General features: G+C 50.0%; 1 protein-coding gene across 1 annotated transcript in view; it reads right to left on the bottom strand.

Annotated features, from left to right (window-relative positions):
• Window positions 1–20,056, bottom strand: part of ABCC12 (ATP binding cassette subfamily C member 12) — a 69,987-nt gene that overhangs the window by 30,848 nt on the left and 19,083 nt on the right. Inside the window, 8 exon segments of the mRNA XM_058440953.1 lie at window positions 878–967; window positions 3,880–3,951; window positions 4,027–4,102; window positions 4,215–4,349; window positions 7,844–7,966; window positions 9,673–9,745; window positions 14,129–14,253; window positions 16,597–16,668. Coding sequence (XP_058296936.1) covers window positions 878–967; window positions 3,880–3,951; window positions 4,027–4,102; window positions 4,215–4,349; window positions 7,844–7,966; window positions 9,673–9,745; window positions 14,129–14,253; window positions 16,597–16,668 — 766 coding nt within the window.

Below are 20,056 nucleotides of genomic sequence, written 5' to 3'. Positions count from 1 at the left end.
GAAAAACCACCAATGTGCACTTCAATAGAAGTGACTCAATATTCTTTAAAAAGAAGCCAAGGAAGGCCAGGCATGGTGGCTCAAGTCTGTAATCCCAGCACTTTGGGAAGCTGAGGCAGGTGGATCACCTGAGGTCAGGAGTTTGAGACTCACCTGGCCAACATGGTGAAACCTCGTCTCTACTAAAAATACAAAAATTAGCCAGGCATGGTGGCGGGCGCCTGTAATCCCAGCTACTTGGGAGGCTGAGGCAGGAGAATGGCTTGAATCTGGGAGGTGGAGGTTGGAGGTTGCAGTCAGCCGAGATTGCACCATTGCACTCCAGCCTGGGTGAAAGAGGGAGACTGAGGCAGGAGAATCACTTGAATCTGGGAGGTGGAGGTTGGAGGTTGCAGTCAGCCGAGATTGCACCATTGCACTCCAGCCTGGGTGACAGAGGGAGACTCCATTTCAAAAAAGAAAAAAAGAAAGAAAAAGAAACCAAGGAAAACCCAGTCTTGCTGGAGAGAGACAGAGAATGAAACTTTTACAGGCATGTTTTGCACACTGAGATGAGCATCTTGTATGGAAGGCTGGCAATGGACTGGCCACTGCCGTACAGAGCAACTGGAGTGCAAGAGTATGGTTCATGCTGCTGCTCACTCCACTCCAATAAAAGAGAGTCTGGCAGCTTTAATGGAGATAAAGAATGATTCCATTTAAAAGGCTGTATTATCAGACGTTAGTTTTTAGGAGGGGAAAAAATAAAAGTATTGATAAATGGCCCTAGCATAAAGAGAGTAATTGTTAAAGAAATCATAAAACGTGAACCCAACAGTTTAAGACAGGATTTTTAAAATGCAAATTAAATCAAGAAACTCGTTGTTTTATACTGAACCTCCAGAAGCCTTAATGTACGTGTGATATGTTTTCCAGGTCACAGTTCCTTCCTGGGGGGATTCAGTCTGGATGAGCTGGTGCTCAGGAACTGCGGAGACAAACACAAGTGCCACGGCTCTCACCACTGGGGTGGGGGCCCAGCGAGGCAGGCACGGCCCCCTGCGGACTCCACAGCACAGCTAAGGGGGCTGTGATGCATCCTTCCCACTCGTCCCATGCTCTCAAATGCACTTACAACACACTTTTGCTCATTTTGTGCTACTTGGTCCTCAGTACAGCCTGTGAAGTAAGCTTCTGGTCTCTTGAGAAATATTTATTAAGCACCTACTATATGGTCAGTCCTGGGGATGCAAGGGTTGTCTTGGTCTATTTCTCCTAGAAGCAGCACCCAAGAAGAGACTATGAATACATGAGGTTTATTTGGGAGCTAAAGGGAGTAAGGCGTGTCACCAGGCTGGCGACCACTGGGGGCCACTGGGGCTTCATCCCATGTGAAAAATCTCAGAACCAGTGTAGGCACACACTCAGGGCTTTTCCACGTGATGAGAGGGATCTGGGAGTTTTCTATACCGATTCCTATTGGTCATGGGGTGAAGTCCGCTCCCTGGGTAGGGGTGTTAATTCCTGTACTTCCAGCTTGACATTGGCTGTCATCTCCTAGAAAGAGCCCCCAGGCAAAGGAATGCAGAGGTGGCATTTGGGAGGGTGCTGGGCATGCTGAAGTGGTAAAGGCACCCTTGTCATCCGCTACAGAGTAAGCAAGAAAGAGGCAGGTCCTGTGTTCCCAGAGCTCATGCCACACAGAAGAGAACCAACGTATCCCCCTAGGTCAGCTGCTGCATGGACACCTGATTCCCTCGATGTCTGTCCCAGGTTCTTCCATTCCCCAAGGGGAAGGGAAAATGACTGTCAAGTTCTCATGGAAACAAGATTTTGGAGGACAAGGGATGCTGGATAAAGCAGCTCCCAGCAGCCAGTACTGAATGCATGTCTCTTCCACTCCTCCACAGAGAAACGCGAAAATGTCAACTCCAAAGCAGAATTATACACCATACTTGGCTTTTATAAACAGAGATAAATAGAGTTAGAAGAGGGGGCACCCCATATACGGACTCTGTGCACTCTGGCCCAACAGGAAAAGCTTTCACGCCTCAAAGGCACCTTGCTGAATAGAGCCACCATTATACTCGCCGCCTGGGAACCTGGAGCTCCTTTGAAAATGTTCAGCCTGACATCAGCCCATTGTGTCTCCCTCTGAAACTGCAAAATGAGGGAGACGCCTCAGCATGTGGACAGAGCCTAATGAACAGCATCCAGGAGCACAAAAGGGACTGGTCACATTCCCTCGCAGCCCACAGGCTGGGGCAGGAGTGCCGCTGATGCTCTGTTTGCCTTGGCTGTGCCTTAGAAGATGCTATGATGCCAGGCAGGTGGGCAGCGTTGTCTTTAACCAGTTCACGAGTCTTCCCTTCCTCCAACTTTCACCGCCCTTGACAGCCCCATTGTTTATCCTTGAGGACTAGGTCACTCTCCAGCATGAAATTTCACAATTACACTTTCCTCTCCAGAGAGGGGTGAGTGATGAGGAAGTGAGGAGCAGAGATTACTCTCTCCATGGGGCCCCAAATCCCAGGCAGCCTGGAGGTTTCTCCAAAAAGCACAGAAGAGATATCTGGGTACTTCAGCCCTGGAAGCCTCTGGGACTGTAAAACTATGTTGTCTTTCCAAATGTGCATGCATTTGTCACAAGCACCATTGAGGATGCCAGATCTCACCAATTCGAAGGCTCACTTCTTTCCCCCACATTGTAACATCTCTGGAATCTGGATGTGCCTTCCATTTGTTAGTATGTCATATTGTTTAGTTAGCAGAGATTTTTTTTTCTTTCCAAGTGGTAGGTAAAATGGTGGCAGCCTTTAAAAATGGATGGCATCTTAAATTTGAGGAAATATGCTAAATTATTTTTTGGCTATGCATTATTGAGGAACAGAATTCTAACTTTGAAAGCCACCTTGCTGTGTGTACTTTGAGGACTATTGACCCCAGTCCTCTCTGTGTCCAGCATGAGGCAAGGGGCAGAGTAGGTGCTCTAGGGATGTGGAGTGAATGAAGGCAGGGTGTCTACGGAGGAGAAGAGGTGGCCTGACGAGGTGACCCCCACCAGGCTCATCTTCCACATTTCGTCTCCCCACCTCCCTGGAATCTCCTCCCGCCCTCAACCTCAAACCCTCTACCCTCTCCCACTTTCTCAGTGGGAGTGTCCCCAGCAAACTCCTATACAACCTTGAGGGACCAGTGCAAAGGCCACCCCCTCTGTGAAGGCCTCCCTGACGTGTTTGTTTCTCTTATCCAAATTCCCCATTACTCTTACTGGTTTCCCATAGTTACCCATCTGCCTGAGTCCCCTCCAGACCACAAGATCCTGAGAACACGGGCATCTCTTCTTGCTCTCCTCAGCCCAGTTTAGTACTAGGCACACAGTCAATGCTTAACCTTTATTTATTGAAAGAATGAATAACCTTATCCCACCTCAATCCATTCACTGCTTCATAATCCGTTCTCAATGCTCCCCATAAAAAGTGGGAAGCTCTGTGTCTGCCTTTGCCACTAATGAATCCCTGTGCATTACTTTGATCTCTCCAGCTCATAATAACTATTGAGCATCACTGTTTGTCAGGCAGTGTGCGAATCACTTTATGTTCATTTTCTCATTTAATTTTTACAAGAAATTGTGGTTGGTACTACTTCCTCATTTTATAGATTAGGAAGCTAAGGTTCAGAGTGGCCAAGTATCTTGCTCAAGGTCACAAAACTAGTAAGTGGTGGAGCCAAAATTTGGACTTAGGCAGTGGAACCCCAAGGCACACAGTACCCTAGACCATCCTATTCTGGCTGCCCAAAATGACATGCACAGTGTCTACACTGTCTGTATCCCAAACGGTAGATGCCCAATACATCCTTAAGTGTATGTATGTGACCGAGGGGATGAGTGGTAAATACCTTTTGTGTCTACAAATTCTGAGCCTGTTTCAGATTCTATTCCTTCATCTTTCTCATTTCCTGGAGCCAAAACTAGGGTGAGAAATAGAGATCTGTGTCCATTCAAGCCAAGGACAATAACAGGGATGGGATTCTAACTAATCATACCAGCATCTTCTTCTCTCTCAATGGGGCTCTCCTTGAAGGCTTCCACCATTGCTGCATTGTAAAGGTGTTCAGGATCCTGGAGACAAAATGAAATTCCTTCTGAACGTAAGTGACAGGACCTCTCCCAGGCACGAAATCCTGAGGGATTCCTCCCCAATTGCTCCCACACCTGCCCAGGTGTGAGTTACCTTGAACTGCAATCCTCGCAGGTTGTGAATCAGTTTTGCATAGCGCCCCCTCTCCTCCATTAACTCCTTGTGGGTTCCCTTTTCACAAATCTCTCCATCTTCTAATAAAATAACTTCATCACAAGACTCTAAGAACTGCAGAGGTAAGTGATCGACAATGAACTTCTGCCTGGAAAGGAGAGCCCATGCCAAACTCCTCTCCAACCTTAGTTACCACTGTTGACTTTAGGGACCAGATCATTCTTTGTTTGAGGGGGCTGTCCTGTGCATTGTAGGATATTTACCAGCCTCCCTGGCCTCTACTCCACTAGATGTCGGTAGCACCCCCTCCTGGAGGTATGACAAGCAATGATGTCTCCAGACATTGCCAAGTGCCTCCTGGGGGCAGATTGGCCCCCAGCACAGAACCATTCATCTAGTACCCACAGGTCTCATGAGTCCAAAAAAAAGCCACAGTGAAGCACACTGAATCTTCCTTTGCTACTGCTCCTTAAATGAGCTGCCTTCCTAAGAAATCTGATCATGGCCGGGCGCAGTGTCTCACTCCTGTAGTCCCGGCACTTTGGGAGGCTGAAGCGGGTGGATCACCTAAGGTCAGGAGTTTGAGACCCACCTGGCCAACATGGTGAAATCCCATCTCTACTGAAAATACAAAAATTAGCTGGGTGTGGTGGTGTGCACCTATAATCCAGCTACTCAGGAGGTTGAGGCAGGAGAATCACTTGAACCCAGGAGGTGGAGGTTGCAGTGAGCCAAGAAGGTGCCACTGCACTCCAGCCTGGGTGACAGAACAAGACTCTGTCTCAAAAATATTAAATAAATAAATCGAAATCTGTTCATGGAGATTTGGAAAATAAAACTGACAGTCACAGCAGCCAGGACTTGGTAGGGAGGGGAAATACGATCTTCACAAAGGTCCTCCTCTGTTCTAACATTACAAGCCTCCCTCATCATCCCCGTTTAGCCCAGGAGAAGCAGACCATGGTGTGGTCTCCAGGCAAGAGGCCACATTCCCTGGCCTGAGGAATTTATGCCAGCTTTATCTATGAGGTAAAAATACAGCTACATTTAATGCTGGCATCCCACATTTTGCCCAAAGCACTTCCGTTATGTTTAATTTGAATTCCCTTCATTTCCATATCATTCCTGAGATCAAAGAGTTCTGCTACGAGGGTTTTCCTTTCATTTTGGAATGAGACACAGAGCTCTCCCCCCAGGATCAAGGAAGCCCCCTCCTAGAGGTGGGCAAGATGCTGAGACTAAAGATGGTTTGACCGAAAGAAGCCTTTGCAGTATGGGCCAGAGGTCTTCCCTGATACTGCACAGTTCACCCAAGGTCAAATCAAGCTCTGCTGCTCTTGATTACAAGCCTGAAAGAAGTAGCTGTGTTTGGTCATTGTACACTTGATTGGGCAAGTTGGGAGGGTGCCCAAAGGCTGAGTGATAACAGTTCTAACAGCTTGGACAGCTCCAGCCCTCATGCCTCCCTCCCACTAACTGCCCAGCAACCTGTCTTATCAGCTGATTTTTCAGATGGGGAAACAGAGACACCATAAGCCTGTTCCAGTCCCATAGCCTTTTCTGCCTGTGCCACAGCACACACTCCAGCTCCAGGAGCTCCCAGGGAAGCCCCCTCTGGCCAACAAGCCCCCAATTCACTCCAGAGATAGGAGGCAGATTTGAGCAGCTTTGTTCTGCAAGCCGTCACCAAATCTGCCCCTGGGTTGGATTTCAGTGGTTTCCTTAGAAGAGCGATCATCCACCCCAACCACTAAGATGCTTGCCTGTGGGCCTGAGAATAAGAGCAGAGGGAATAGGCTCTGGAAAAGCCCCGGACCCCAGTTCTGGGGCTCTAAGTTCCATCCTCCCTGACAAGGCACAGCAGGACCAAGATCTTGTGCCACCTGGTGGCTACCTGCCTCTTCCAACTTGCAAAAAGTTAGATAAAATGACAGGGGAAGGCGGAATCTGAGGAGATGGGCTTGGTGTGAAGATGGCTCCTGCCTGAGGTCATACTGCGGCTCAGTCAGTTTCAAAGACTGAACCAGGACCAAGGTTATGATTCCCCTCATGAGGACTCCTGGAGGGACAGCCATGACCCACATCTGTCAGGGACAAGGCGTCCCCCTTCAGATCCCCAGAGCCCTCAGAGGACAGCCCTCCCTGCTGCAGGGTGTCTCCAGGGATATTCCAGGTGCAGAGCTAGGGCTGCCAGGTTTAGCATCCGGACTGGGCCAGAACCCATTCTCAGTCACCTCATGAAGGTCTTGAAGAAATCCAACCTTGTCCTCCATCCTAACTCAGGCCAGAAGAAGAACTAGGAGCTCTTGTCCACACCAGCCCAGCATGATGCTTCCTGGAGGTGCTCAGGCCCACTCAGAGGAAATCCAGACAGTCCCCATGCGCAAAATTCGGACGCCTGGAGCTTATTCCGGGACCAGAACTCTAGCCCTGGGCAAAGGTGGGCTCAGGCTAGGGGCAGCATCACAGCAATGGGAAAGCCTGGTTTTACGGGGTCTTCGAGGAACCCCCTCTTTAGGCTGGTCCTCCTGGCCACTACTGGAGGGTCCTAAAATGCTGGCTGCAGCATCCTATAGCCATGGCAACCTTATTTGCTGCTACTGCCCCTCCCTCTCCACCCCAGCTTGACTTACCTTGGTAAAGACCTGCTTCCTGCCCTCAGACCAGGCCCTTATGTAACATGTTCTCTGCAGGTAGCAGGAGAGTAAAGAAGACGGGACTCTTGCTCTCCTGCCCCAATAGGCCTTTCAACATAAGTCAGTCCCGAGGAATCTCCCGTTGGGCAAGGAGACACCCACGTGCACGCATGAACACACACGTGCACACATATGCACTGCCCCCCTTTCCCCCACACATCTCTGGGGATTCCCTACAAAGAAGAGAGAGGGAGATGGTCTGGAAGCAGGGAAACCTTGCCTGGGAGGAGGAGGTTCTTGGATTCCCATCAGGCATTCAGGACCCCTTATGTGGCACCAATGCAGTGAGGACTGTTCCCACTCTGCCAAATTCTTAAATTCACTGAGGTCAAGCCCAGTCACTTTCTTCAGTGAGATTCATGCTCCTTAGCCTGAGACAGTGGCCTTGAGCAGAGAGAGCTTCCCCAAAGCCTCAGCCTTAGTCCCAAAGTCCTGGCTTCAATCCCCTTTCCCCTGGGGTGTGATACCTGGGGCATCTGGGCCCCTCATCCAAGAGGTCTACCACCCCCTGACACCCCCAGTCAAGGTATCCCTGGCCTCAGGCTTGCCCAGAATTGCTGGAGTAAGGTTGGGGCCGTCATTGTTTTCCCTGGCTCCCCATCTTACCAGGCGCCCAGAACTGGGTGAAGGGTGCCCCAGTCTACCCACAGGCAGGACTCAATTGCTTCTAGAGAATCTACCCTCTGGTGCAGGAAAAGTCTTGGCCCCACTGAGGCCATGCACAGAGTGGAACAGGTGGGCCTCCTGGGAGCCAGGAAGGCTGGGGAATCATGAGTGTCTCTTGCATCCCTGGCTCCCTCCCCACGTTCCCAGCCGAAGACACGCAGATATAGGCAGAAGAGGAGGCTCTGTGAGCATCAGACGCCAGCCACACCCATCCCGTGACCTCCTGGATCCTGCATGTCCCATCACCTGTAGCTGGTGGGTCACCAGGACGACCGTCTTTCCCCTGAGTGTCTTCTTAATGCACTCCTCAAAGAAGTGCTTCCCCACGTGGGCGTCCACGGCCGACAGGGGGTCGTCCAGCAGGTAGAGCTGACGGTTGGAGTAGACAGCACGGGCCAGGTTAATCCTCTGCCTCTGCCCCCCGGAGAGGTTGAGGCCCCGCTCCCCAATCTGTGGACAGGGACATTGCTACTGCCCACTGTCGGCCCACCCTGAAGTTCTTGGGCAATGGAAGCTTCCTGGAGCTTCTCAGGACTCAGGGGAAAGACTGATCCTCGCCACATCCAAGTTCCTCCTCCCCTTACAGGACCCCGGTCACACAAGACTCTGTGGTGAGTGGAAGTGCTCCACTTGTCTACCTCTCCAGGAAGCCCAGTGGGCAGTGGCAACAAGGGCAAAGCTCTTTCCCATGAGGAGTGAGGGGTGCCCATCTCACAAGACCCCAGCCCAATGCAGATCCCACAGGGAGAGGCTATGTCATTATTATCACCAACGGGAATTGTGTGAGCAGAGAGCTGGGGAGAATGCAGCAGTGAACCAGAGGGAAACGTGGCTGGGTGCAGATGGAAAAGGGAGTTCCCTATTTTGTTTACTTGCAGAGCGACTATCCCATCCCTAGGCAACTCTAAGCACTGCAGAGAGATCAGCCTTGACTTCCTGGTTCATCATCACCACCCTAAGGCCTGGCACCACGCTGGGCACAGAATAGGTGCTCAGTAAATATTTACGGAAAGGATGATTGCTTACTGTAGGTGATTCTATCCAATGGAACCCAAAGTGAACCCCATGTGTTCAGCCAGATGTTGAGCTAGGCATGGGGGGGGGACACACAAGCTGGACAAGAGAAGTCCCCTCTCCCTGGGGAGCTCCACGGTGGGCAGGTTAGTTATGTACATAATAGCAGCAGCAAGCAGAACCTCACGAGTGCCTGCTGAAGAGCATCAATAGAGTACTTTGCGGCAAATTATTCAGGTGGTGGGACTTGGGAAAGCCTTCCTTGAGGAGGTAGATTTTGGGTTGAAACTCAAAGGTTAGTGACGGCACAGGAGCAGAGACTTAGAGGCTAGGAAGTGAGTGGACACTTTGGCAGGCAGGTAGGAGCATGGCCTGGAAGGGAGAACCAGGGCTGCAGTGTGGGAGGTCTCAGATGCAGGCCAGGAAGGCTTCACGGCCACTTCCTTGGGGAGGCAGACTGAGGGCCCCAGCAGAGAAAGACACCCCAAACTGCCTTTCCTCAGAAAGCTTTAGCCTTCTGATCTCCTCTGCGGTTCCTAGGCAAGGTGAGGAAGATTGTGCAGAGGGCACAAGAAGGGTGGGGACCCGAGATGGCAAGGTGACTCCCCTGGGTCTCTTGGGGTGGCAGGCTCAGCCCAGGATGGAGCTAGCACTTTGGACAAGCACCCCAGGGGGCAATGTTTAGAGGTGACCCCCATACTCCTGGCCTGGGCAGAGCCAGTGAGGCAAGAAGGGGCCCTGGTTTGCAGGACAGAGCCAGCCCTCGGGATGAGGAGGCAGTTTTCACCAGAAACCCTTCCTGAGATGACAGGCAGATTGGGAGTAGCCCCAAGAAGTGACTACACTGTGCCAAACACCAGTAAGCTTGGTGCCACATCCGCTGTGACATCCAGCAAGTATAGGTCCAGAGGGAGAATTCAGAACGGGTGGAACCTGAGCTTTGCCCACATGTCCTTGGGGCATCTGGATGTGGAACAGGGGCTTGCTGGCCTCAGCCCTTTGGACCTGAGCAAATGTACTGTGTGCAGCTACAGTGGGCTTGCGCTCCCAGCCCTGCTCACCTCAGTCAGGTCTCCATAGGGGAGGTCGCTCAGGTCCTTCTGGAGGCCACAGACGCGGACTGTGTGCTGATACCTGTTGGTGCAAAGCTCAGAAGTAGTTGGGTGAGAAAGACCCCAAGCACTGCTGCCCTGGGCTGCTTCCACAAGCGCGGCTGGTGTCGCTGGGGTAAGGCCAGGGGTGGCGGGTGCTACGTCCAAGGCTCCCTGGCCAGTCGCTCTGCCTTCAATGACCCAAGGGTAGCGTCCCATTGACCACTGGCCCCTCCCCTGACCTGATGCAGAGTTGATTCAGGAATGGCTCCTCCCCTGGCAGGGTTCACGCCACGCAGGGAAGAAGATAATGCTGAACAGGAAAGCCCTGCAGGAAACATTGAGGGCGCCACCTGCTGGACTTTCGTGGGAGTCAGAGGAGGGGTCACCCCCGGGGGCTGCAGTCACTGGGGATGGCCTCCTGGGGCACACAGGGCTGAAGCAGGACCGTGGGTGGAAGAGAGGGTGTGTGTGAAGGAGGCTAACAGCAGGGGGCTGGGTGGTCACCAATGACGACATTGACATTTGCCCAGCCCCTCCACAAAACTACTCCATCCACCCCTCACTGCTACTAGGTTGGAGAGAATGGAGTTTTCTCCCCTGCGACAACTCGGAATACTGAGCCGAAGGGAATGGCACCTGAGGTGAGCGGGTGGAATGGGAGAGAGAGTGGGACTCTTGCTCTTTGGGCCTCTTGGCCTCTCCATTGTGCCCCCTCAGCGTCACCCTCTGCCTAGCCCTGCAGCCCAGGCTTTGGGGAGTTTGACAGCCAAGGCCCTAGCCAGCTCTGCGGTAGCCAAGCCGCCAGGACTAGCACCCCATCCTGCAAAAAGCAGCAAAGCTGTGGGGTCAGCCCCACAGCGGTCCCCAGGGGCATGAACCCGCTCTGCCCCAGGGGAGGCCTTTGGGGACTTCTGGCACCGAGGAACCTAGGAAGGTCCGTGGTCACTGGGATGTTGTCCCCATGTTATGACAGATGCCCACACCCTCCTCCCTCGGTTTTCTCTGCAACTCAACCTCACTCATACAGCCCCCACCATAAGCAGAACCTTCCCCAGGCATCACAGAGCCCCCGCACAGCTGCCTTGGGGACCCAACTCCTGCTCAGGACGCCTGCAGTGCCTGGCTCAGGTTTGTGCTCCCTCCCAGCAGCTGCTGAGCAGCACCACTGGGCCTTTAGGTTTCTGTCCTGCTCAGCAGGTTGCCTGCCTCCACAACGGCTGATTGGTTGGTTGATGACAGACTGATTGATTGATACCATTGGCATTATCGTCATCAGGACCCTCTTTCCTTCAGTAAGTAACAATGGGCAGGCCTCACAACTCAGACATCGAAAGACAGACCTTACCAATAAAGAGGCAAGAAAGAGAGCAGGCAGGCATGAGCAGCTGCCCTTCTAGTTGCACACAGGCCCCAGAACAGAACCTGGGCACGGCCCGAGCATCATGCCCACACACAAACTTTGGGGTTGGCGTACATAGCAGTTATGATGAGGGGCCTTGGAATCAGAGAATGGGTTTGAATCCAGCTGGGCGACCTTGGACAAGTGACTATACCTCCCTGATCCTCACTCTCTGCTCAATAAAATTGTGCAAACAACTAATTCTCATTGGGTTGTTGTGAGAATGGAGCAGAAAAGCATGTGAAGCCATTAGCACAGTGTCTGCTGCATGGCAAATTCTCCATCAGTGGGGGCTATAATTGCTATTACTACATTTGCCAATCTGTGACTACAAGACTCAGACTGCGCAGCACATCTTCCTCCCCTCAACACCTCCCACCTTCAATTTCCTCCCACCCTCCTGATTCCTATGGCCCTGAGAGCCACAGTTTCTACCCTAGGAGCAAAACCTCTGCTAAATATGCCACATATGAAGGATGCTAGATCCATCTTTCAAAGCCCAATTCAAGTGCCATCTTCTCTTCCCTGATCCACCATTCTCTCGTGATCTCTGCTGCCTTGGAACAATCTGAGCACGGTCTCCTGCCACCTGGCTCATTCCTCCCTGGTGCACTGTCATTTCTGTGCATTTCTTATAGCCCATTCCAGGCTTGAGCATCTTAAGGGCAAAGATATACCTGAGCCATCTCTGTCCCCATGTGCCCTGCATGCTGCAGGCATTTGGCACATATTTGCCTTCTGAACGTCATTTTGATGAATAAGGCAACCCTCTGTCCGGTCTGCTTCCACAGACAGAGAAGGCATTCCAGGTGGGTGGCACAGGCCAAGAGATGCTGAGCAGAGTAATTTGGCTGCACTGATCACTGACTCCTGCACTGATCACCTTCCTGCCACACCTGAGCCTCCTGGCCACAGGATGGCATGGCCAGGGAAGAGGAGGTGAATTGACAAGTGTCTTGATGAGAACATACATGCTGCCATACCAGCCAGCAGGGACAGAGTTAGTGGGTAAGATGAGAAAGGCCAAACTACCACTGGAGAGCTGACAGCCAGATTCCTAAAACCAACTCCAATTCTCTTAATTAAGCATTGTGATGCCTGGGAAGTTTTCTGAGTGACCCAGCTGTCAGGCACCTCCAGCTCCAGAAAACTGATGTTGATCTGGAGCTCAAGGTCTAAGTCCAAGACTCAACTCTGACATTTAATAGCATTTAATACTTTGGGAGGGTCAACTCGTCTCTCTAGGCCCTTTTCTTTATTGGTAAAATGGGGATATAATGCCATGATCTCCCTAAATGGGTGGTTATGGGACTCAAATGAGAGAATGTACATGGCAATACACCAAGCAAAGCAAAGAACCATAGGAAGCCATTACTTACCAGAGCTTAAACATGATGGTCCAATCAATGGTGAATTGGATAAAGAAAATGTGGTATACATACACCATGGAATACTATGCAGCCATAAAAAAGAACAAAATCGTGTAGCAACATGAGGCAGCTGGACTTCATTATCTTAAGTAAATTCACACAGAAACAGAAAACCAAATATCACATGTTCTCATTTATACATGGGAGCTAAACCTCGGGTATGCACAGACATAAAGATGACAACAAGAGGCAGTGGGGATTCCAAAAGGATGGAGGATGAGAGGGCGCACAGATGAACAGCTTCCTATTGGGTACTATGTCCACTAGAGAGTGAACAGGATCAGTAGAAACCCAAACCTCAGCATCATGCTATATACCCCTGTAACAAAACTGTACCCCCTGAATCTAATGTTAAAATTAAAATTTAGAAAAATCAAACGTTTCAGAAGTAGGGAGAGAATAACTATAGAAATGTCCAAGGTGATCACAGTATTAATGAGTTTTTTTTTTTTTTTTGAGATGGAGTCTTGCTCTGTTGCCCAGGCTGGAGTGCAGTGGTGTGATCTTGGCTCACTGCAACCTCTGCCTCCCGGGTTCAAGCAATTCTCCTGCCTCAGCCTCCTGAGTAGCTGGGATTACAGGTGCCTGCCACCACGCCCAGCTAATTTTTGTATTTTTAGTACAGACAGGGTTTCACCATGTTGATCAGGCTGGTCTTGAACCCCTGACCTCATGATCCACCTGCCTCGGCCTCCCAAAGTTCTGGGATTACAGGTGTGAGCCACTGCGCCTGGCTAATGAGTTATTAAATGTTCTTAGAGAAAATATTTCTCCCGAAATTGCTGTCTGTTCATTACATACTACAGTTATTACAAATATATACTCGCAATTTTCGTGTTGAAAACATTTACAATATACTCTTTAGTACTTTTGAAATATATAATACATTAAAATTTATCATTGTCACCATTCTGTGCAATAGATCACTAACGCCTATTTCTCCTGTCTAATTGAAACTTTGTACCCTTTGGTCAACATCTATCCTTTCCCCACACTCCCCTCTCCCCCAGTGTCATATATCAAAACACAAAAGTGCACCCCATAGATAGATGTAATTATGTCCATTTAAAAAATAAAATGATATAAAAAAGATGATGGCTCAAAATAAATCAAGTAATTATAAGTTGAGTTTTGTTTTTATTTAGTTAGATCATTCCGAGGACACTAACAGTGATAATATATCCTGATAGCTCTGATGTCAATTAATGTTAGGGCTGATTCATTACATACTTGCTCATGATTCCGAGCAGTTTTGGGTACTCAGCCTAAAGCAAAATTGCTGGATTCATTTTTCTCTAGTCAGATCATATATGCCCTATTGCAGAGAACCTCAGAACATATGCTCCTCTGCCCTGGGAATGAAGTGCCGATTCTATCCTCTTCCCAGTGTGCAGTCGCAGGTCTGCAGAAGTTGCCTCTCCTGAACGCTTGGCTCAGGAAGAGGAAAACCAGTGTCTGTGTGGATCTGATGAATGTTTAATCAGAATTCATTAAACTCAGAACCCACTTAGTAGTCATTGCCAACAGCATAAGCATCTGTAGGAGAGTGTGTACCAAACACAAATGTGCCTCCTGCTTTAAAAGTTAATATTACCTTTGGTGATCATACTTTTCTCCAAAGAGTATGTTTTCTCTCACATTTCCATGAAAGATCCACGCCTGCTGTGAAACGTAGGCCAAAGTTCCACTGACCGCCACCACCCCTTTCTGCAGCTGCATCTGGAACAACAGGACCGGAGAAGCTTCAGGAGCCAAGCCTTGAGGACTTTTCCTCGAGTGCCCGTTGCACCCTGGCACCCGCATACTCCACAAGCATTGGTTCTGAAGGTGCAAGAGCGTTGACAGGACATCTTGTCCATGCATCAAGCCCAACCATGCAGATGCAGAATCTCAGAGTCAAACACCTGCGCAGGGCCAAGCAGGGAATGTTTAAAAAGAGGCAGTGGTAAGCTCTGCTACAAACGGGAGAGCTTGGACTGCAGGGCTGCTCCCAGTGCACACGGCACCTGGGCCCAACTACAACAGGATGTTCTCTGAACAGACTCTTCACAAGAGGCTCCCCTTCCTCCAGGTGCACTTTCTCCCTGGGAGCAGGGCACCACCTGCACAGCTGTGGGTGTTGGCCTTGACACACCCCATCTTCAGGAAGCAGCCTTGACTCAGTTGCATCGTTGGTGCCATGCAAGGATGCAGGCCTGATGGAGCAGGATTTTCTAATTTGTCCAAAGGAGTCAAAGATCCAGTTTTATATGAAATCTTTGGACTTTTAAAGCATTCAGCAATCCAATTAAAACTATGCATGGGCTCCAGTTTGTGATCCCGAGTACATATGCTCATTTAAGATGACCCCTCATCGTGGGCATCCAATAGACAATGGTAGACAGCGGGGATTCAACGTTCAAAGTTATCAACAGAGGGTATATGTGGGGCAGGCCACAGTACTCAGGGCTGATGTCACGGGGCAGTGGCAGTGGGTCCGGGGCAAAGAAGGAGAGTCACCAAGGCGGCCAAAGGATGTGATGCCACTTCACCTCGGGAGTTGTGCAACAGACAGAGAATTCAATTTGGAGAAGAGACCATGATAATAACAATAATAATCGTAGTATTTTTAATGTGTAGGGTATATTCCATGCACTGAATTAAGTGTATGTTCAATGTTTATCACCATGACTGGCCTTGCAAATTACCCTATAGTCAACTATTGCTTACACGATCTCATTCAATCCTCATCACAACTCTCCTTAGCCCCATTTTACAGACAAGGAAACCAAGTGGTTTCATGAGGCTCAGAGAGGTTAAGTTACCTGCGCAAGGCTAAATAGTGAGCATGTGGCAGAAACAGCTGGGGAACCCAGGCTGTCCAGAGTGCCCCCCTGCCTCCCCAGTGACCACAGCCAGGGGCCTGATCCCACCACTGTCTCATGGGAGATAGATTCAATGTTATCTCAAAATTTCCAAAGGACAGAAATTAAAAGGAGGCAAATTTCACTCCAATATACATCAAAACTCTCCAAAGAGGGAACTGGCTGTGACATGATGAGCTTCCCATCACTGGAGCTATCAGAGCAGAAGTTGGGCCATCTCTTATGCAGTAGGATGCTATTAAGAGTATTCACATCATTATGTGGGGAATTGAGCTGAGTCACCTCTATGGCTCACGCTGACTCATCGTGGAGGCACACACTCTCAGAGCGTGGGTGACCTCAGGAACTCATCCGATTCAGCCCCCACCTCCGCCTCCAGGCAGGGAAGGAGTTGTCATTCTTTCTATAGATGAGTCAACTGAGGCCAAAAGAAGTCACTCATATTAAAACTCATAAGACACATCCCCCCACCACCCTATTCTGGAGTCCCCACTTCTTCAGAAGTACCCCGAACTGTTCCTGAAAGAGGCAATCCCAGCTGCACAAACTTCCCTTTAGCAACGGCAGAGTGGGAAGAAAGAGGACTTAGCATTTTTTTCCACAAAGCTTCTCATTCATGTGGGATGCGACTTAGAAACTATGGCGACATAGAGGTTTGTGAAAACTACAGCTTGGCCATTTTCCCTGGGATCACCCAACTAGAAGGAACAGAGAAGGGACAACGACCCAAGTCCCCTCCCTCTTCCTACCCCAAGGTTTGCAGAGAAGCTGGGGCATGAGCTGCTTTAGTTCAGGCATAAAATACATCTATAGTCACCGTGAGCTCCAGAATCCAAAGTCCTTCCACACCAAGCTGCCTTGCTGGCATTTCTAAATCAGGGCAGCCCAAGTCATGGGGAAAACCATGGGTTTAAGGACCCATCTTTCCTTTGACCAAGATGGAGCTTTAGGCAAGGAGGCAATTGCCATTCAATAGACCTCCTCATTGGCAAACTCAAGAGTTTGTGAAAAACTCAGCCTCATCTGGCCCAGGGGCCTGGAGCTGCTGCATGCATTAACCTCCCAGAAATTATCGTGAACCACATGCACAGTGTCCAGTGCAGCTGAGGCCATCTGCTGGGTCCACGCCTGACCGGAAGGAAGCCATTTCATTGTCATGTTAATGTTCCATCTTCACAGCACTCATCACACAGCTTACCTGTCCTAAGAGAGCTGCAAGGAGGGAACTCTTTCCACTTCCCACATTCCCGCATATTCCCAAGATCTTCCCCTGCCAGAGAAACAGAGACGGGACACAGTCACTCTCTCCCCCTTCTTAGAGGGTCTGGCCCAAATGTGCCGCTCCAAAATTATGCTGGTCAGGGCAGGCGGAGAACAAGGGGTCACTGCAGGCTCTGGGGCATGGCAGCTGCAGACACACCACCCCGGCCCACATAAGCACAGCCTGGTAGGATGCAGGAATGTAAGTCTTAATTAAGTGCTTTCCCTTGTGTGGCATAGCCAAGCACCCAGAGGGCTTCTAGAAATCATGTAAGATCACTGGTGTGAAACAGCCTTGTGCTGGTCTGGGAGACACAGGCCTTGAACAGGAAGGCTATTCTGTACCCAGACTCCAGAGAAGCAAATCTAATGGGATGCGAAAGGCTGTACAACCCAGGGAGACTAGGGTAGCTTTTGAAGAATGGAGATCTAGGGGCTTTTCAAAAATCTGGAATTACTGAAAAGTCACACTATTCTAACATTCTACAGCTCCAGATTTATTAATTCAACCAACAAATCATTTTCAGAGCCTGCTATGGGCCAAGCACTGTTCCAACCACCAGCAAGAACAGCAATGAACACAACAGGCAATGGCCTGAGTCTGCCCTCATGGAACTTACCTTGTAGTCAGGGGGAGATGGACAAGAAGCAAGACAAGTAAATGAAATGTGGGGCAGGCACATCTATGCTTGCCATGGAGAAAAATAAAGCAGGGAAGAGACAGGGAAAGGACAGGGAGTGGGCTGGAGGCTTGGGGGTACAAGGAAAGCCTTACTGGAAAGGTAGATGTCTTAGCTTGAGTTTTCCCAGAAACAGACCTTGAATCAAGGATTTGAATGAAAGTCACACTCGCATTTGGAAGGTGCAGGAAATTCCAGTAGGGAAGAGGAGAAGTGATACAGGAAAGGGAAGGTGGCCCATAAAAGGCAGCCTATTGGGTTGGCTCCCCAACAGAATACCCTAACCAGGAGGCAAACAGAACTCAACCCTGCAGGGAAACTGCAGGAAACTCTGGGGAACTGACTATAGCTTTGTCCCACCCAATGGCAGAGGAGGTGGGGTATTGATGCCCCGGCAGTCATTGTTTGAGGGCTGCTCTCTAGTCTGTGAAGGTCTTTATGGAGGTGTGCAGAGCCCTTGGGCACGGATGTGGACAAGGCAGTTGGAAGATGGCCAGGAAACACTTAGAGGTCCAGGGCACGTGGGCAGGGACAGCATCTGCCACAGTGACATTTGGGTAAGACGTGAAGGAGGTGAGGAAGGGTGCCATGGGGTATCTGGGGAGAATCATTGCAGGCAAACAGCCCCTGCGGAGACTGAAGTGGAAGCATGCCCACTAGTGTTCAAGTGCAATACTGCACTTGGAGCATTTGAGAACATTCTCATGTAGGCCTGCTCTCTGCAATCCCTTAGGGCAAAGATGCCCAACATGGGGCCAAATATGGATTTTTTCCCACCCCAAACTAGACCAGAAAGGCCCATCCTCTGTCTGCCATTCTCAGCACATGAGAGTCTGAGAGTCGCTGCCTGTCATCAATAATTCCTTAAACAAGGTCTTTGCTGAATCCCAGGCACCTTGGGATAAAATAGTGATCCACGCAGAGGTCTCCCTGCCTTTGTGGAGCCCACATGGATGTAAATTTGGTTGGCTGAGTGCAACTGAGCTCAGATTTCCGTTAAGTCCCACTGAGTGCCACCTACTTTGCCTTCTCACCACTCTACCCATGGAGCACCTGACTTCCCCCACCCTGCATTCCCATTTGCCTCCAAGAGGCCTCCGTGAACTTCTCGTGTTCTAAGGACTTTCTGGCCACACAATGGCTTTTCTAATGTGCTATTCCATATGTCGGTGACTCTGGAATTCCTGCCTCATGAAATGAAGCTGTATCTATTTAATTCCCCTAAAAGGACTTCAAGGAACTGGGGCATTAAAGAGATTGCAGATGTGATGCAGCCTCACCAGGTATTTGGTTGCCCTTTGAGTCCTGTCCACTTCTTGGGGCCAAGTAAGAAGCCTTCTAGATTCATCCTTGTCTTTAGCAGAAAATCCATGAGGCCTGTATCCTCTGATGATTCTCCCAACAAACACTGCTGTTCACTTCCAAGCCAGGAGCTGGGCTTCGGGATAAGGACATAACTGTGAACAAAAAACCCTGACCCCATGGAGGATCCAGTCTGATGGAATTGAGGAGCTAAACTTGGAAAATCTTGGATGCCCTGAATGCAGAACATTTGAGGGCAGCACTTAAGCTGGACACAATTGTTAAAGAAAAAGGCAAGAATCATACCTAACATCAGCTTAGACTTACCATGGGCTTAGTATTTTTATGCGGTATCTGAGTTCCCCCACCACCTTGTGAAATGGGTACCTCTAGGAAATGCATGGTGCAGGTAAAGAAACAGAGGCTTAGGGAGCTTCAGCAGGACATCCAAGGTCAAGCAGTTAGGAAGTGGCTGGACCTGGAACTGGGGTCCCCCAGGCTCCAGAGGCATTGCATTGCCCCCATTGCTCCAGAGGCAACAATGCATTGCCCCCACTTTATCTTCAATTTATTCCACAAAACATTGACTGCATCCTTGAGGCAGGAATTCCAGAGTCACCGACATATGGAATAGCACATTAGCAAAGCCATTGCGTGGCCAGAAAGCAGCGTCCTTAGAACACAGGAAGTTCACGGAGGCCTCTTAGAGGCAAATGGGAAGACAGGGCGGGGGGATGTCAGGTGCTCCACGGGAAGAGTGGCGAGAAGGCAAAGTAGGTGGCACTCAGTGGGACTTAGCTGAAATCTGAGCTCAATTGCACTCAGCCAACCAAATATTGTTTCCAGTGAATACGTGGCAGACAGCCTTGTTAGCTACGAGAGGTACCATTCTCACACCAGCTATTGAGCTTGACATTGCATAATAAATAAGAACCTCTCCTTCAATAGTGCTCGCACAGGGAAAGAGTGAGTCAACAGGATGAGAGATTAAAATACTAGGCACAAGATTAATGTTGAGCCCTCTGCAGCAAAATCAACACTGCCACCCTGGGAGTCTGCTGCTGAGTTCCCAGAGCAAGAAGGAGATGCGTGCAGGAGATGCAGGAAGAGGCCAAACATTCCCTAAACCCACAGCGTTGCCTGAAATCTCCATCCCCCAATCTTGAGGGGAGAGAACAACAAACAGACTCTGGCTGGCTTGGCTGGCTTAGCCCTTGGCTGGGCTGCTTGTTATCTCAGTTTGCTTTTTACAAGAAGAGTATTTCCCGGTGGTTAAGAGCCCAGACTCTGAAGCCAGGTGCCCTGGGTATGAAACCCTCCTCTGCCACTTGCTAGCTATGTGACCTTGGGCAAGCTATTTAACCCTCTTGTGCCTTAGGCTCCTCAACCATCAAGTAGGGGCAGTTATGATGCCTG

Source organism: Hylobates moloch, unplaced genomic scaffold (assembly GCF_009828535.3).
Source record: "Hylobates moloch isolate HMO894 unplaced genomic scaffold, HMol_V3 SCAFFOLD_6, whole genome shotgun sequence".
Lineage (NCBI taxonomy): Eukaryota > Metazoa > Chordata > Mammalia > Primates > Hylobatidae > Hylobates > Hylobates moloch.
This window is presented reverse-complemented; position numbering and strand designations above follow the sequence as displayed.